We start from the raw sequence: 2231 nt of genomic DNA, 5'->3' as shown, positions 1-2231 counted from the left end.
CCATAAGCTACACAAAAGCACAAGATGACGCTAGTGGTCACGCATTAGCGTCGCAGAACGCATCCTATATGGTGATAATGAAAGTGACGCTAGATTCTCCAGAAATCGTTCTCTGCTGGGATGTGTTTGATGCAGCTAATGCCATATAGTCAAAAAATAATTAACTATTTTTGCATTAACACATAACTTGCAGAAACAGAGGTATTAGGAAAGAAGGGCTTTATATCAGAACAGCCTGGGCATCTGTTATAATAAGCTGCACTGAGAATCTATATGACGCTTCCCAGCTGCTTGGGATCTATATGGAGTCGCTGATTGGGCACGCTGAGACTTTTAGTGCTGCAACAGTTGGAGAGGTTGTGATTGGAGCATGAGATCCCCCCCCATATGCTCAGCAGGGTGTTGTATGCTAGAGCCCCAGCTGCAGAAATTCTCATCAGATCCCTCTGCCATGCTCCAAATACACTTTTCCTAATGCATTGTATATCCCGGGGACATCCACACTAACCCACTAGTGGGGGCTGGAAATAAATCCTCTGCAGACTGCAAATTGCAATTTCTGTGTCTGTAATTTATCATCAATTATAAAGCATCCTCTAAAGCAGGCGATGACTTCATGTGGCGGAAAGTAGGTGATGTTTCCGCAGGAATACACGACAAGTGCTCCTGTACAGTGGGGGCATACGCTGGTGATAGCACGGGATGCACAGAAGGGGCGATAGACATCGCGCCACTGCCTAGGTCGGTGCCTAAAGTCTACTGATACAGTATATGGACATGCCAGCATTACATGCTTACCTGATGATGTTACCCAACCCAACACATGCAGCTGTGTCATATGTTCTGTTACATGCATGAATTCAATGATAAGTAAGTAGCTGTGTCATATGTTCTGTTACATGTTACATGCACAAATAAAATTATAAGTAAACAGCTGTGTAACATACACTAAAACATGCAAACATGTAATAACTAAACAGCCGTATAATATGTACTATTACATACACACATGTGACATACACTATAGCATGCACAATGTGAAGTACAGCTGTATTATATATATATATATATATATATATATATATATATATTATACTATCACACGCACACATGTAATAACTAAGCAGCTGAAATATATATATATTACTATAACATGCACACATACAATGTGAAGTAAACAGCTGTAATATATGTATATATATATATATATATATATATATATATATATATATATATATATATACACACACATATAGTATATATATATATATATATATATACACTATAACATGCACACATGTAATAACAGCCGTATAATATACACTATAACATGCACACATACAATGTTAAATAAACAGCTGTATAACATACTCACATGTGTAATAATAAGCAGAAATATAATGTAGTAATAATTACACATACATGCCATAGGTGTATAACATGTACTAGTAAACGCACCCATGCAGTAATATAACAATGTCCCATTGTACTAGTAACACTGAATAATATAAATAAACGCTGTATATATATATATATATATATATATATACTGTATGCATATACACCAGTGGTCACAGCTGTGCAGCATGGAAACAGCTGTGTAAGTGCAGTAGTTACTGGAACATTGTGCAGACCTCTGTATATAAGCTGTATATAAGATGTAGTGATACAAGTGTGAGTATGACACAAGTATAACTATAATAGTGCATTCAGTGTGGGTGCAGCAATACAGAGGGAACAACACACTGTACCTGGTGCTGGGAATAGGGGTTTCCTCTTGTCCTCTAGACCTGTGTCCGGTGCCTCATCCTCCCCCCTGTGTCTCAGCAGCTCTCGCCTCTCCGCGATGGACCTCTCTATGCAGGCTCTGGCCGGCTTGCTGCTCTCTGATCTCCGGGAGTTTAACTTCAGGATACTGTCTATGGTGAAACTCAAGGACAGAGGTCGGCGAGCATCCGGGCTCTTACTCATGTTAGATGATGGGCCTGCGGGATCTGCTGCTGCGGGAGATCACACACACACAGCCCAGTCTCCCGGCAGCTGCAGCATTGCGCTCAGGTCAGACCGGCCGAGGGGACAGCAGCAGCAACTGAAGGCAGTTCCCAGGCTGCTCTCTTATCATCGCATGACACATTGTAGTGAGAGGTGGGGCATACACTGCACTGCCTGACTGAGGCTCTGTTCTGTGCACTGCCAGCCCAACATACACTACACTGCCTGACTGAGGCTCT

General features: G+C 41.4%; 1 protein-coding gene across 1 annotated transcript in view; it reads right to left on the bottom strand.

Moving 5' to 3' along the window:
* LOC146025867 (homeobox protein HMX2-like) overlaps positions 1–2023 on the bottom strand; it is a 2796-nt gene extending 773 nt beyond the window's left edge. Inside the window, exon 1 of the mRNA XM_083155993.1 lies at positions 1752–2023. Coding sequence (XP_083012119.1) covers positions 1752–1971 — 220 coding nt within the window. The 5' untranslated portion in view covers positions 1972–2023. The remainder of the gene's footprint in view (positions 1–1751) is intronic.
* Between the last annotated feature and the right edge of the window lie 208 nt (positions 2024–2231).

The sequence above is a fragment of the Crinia signifera genome, chromosome 1 (genome assembly GCF_055691185.1).
Source record: "Crinia signifera chromosome 1, ASM5569118v1, whole genome shotgun sequence".
Taxonomy (NCBI): Eukaryota; Metazoa; Chordata; class Amphibia; order Anura; family Myobatrachidae; genus Crinia; species Crinia signifera.
This window is presented reverse-complemented; position numbering and strand designations above follow the sequence as displayed.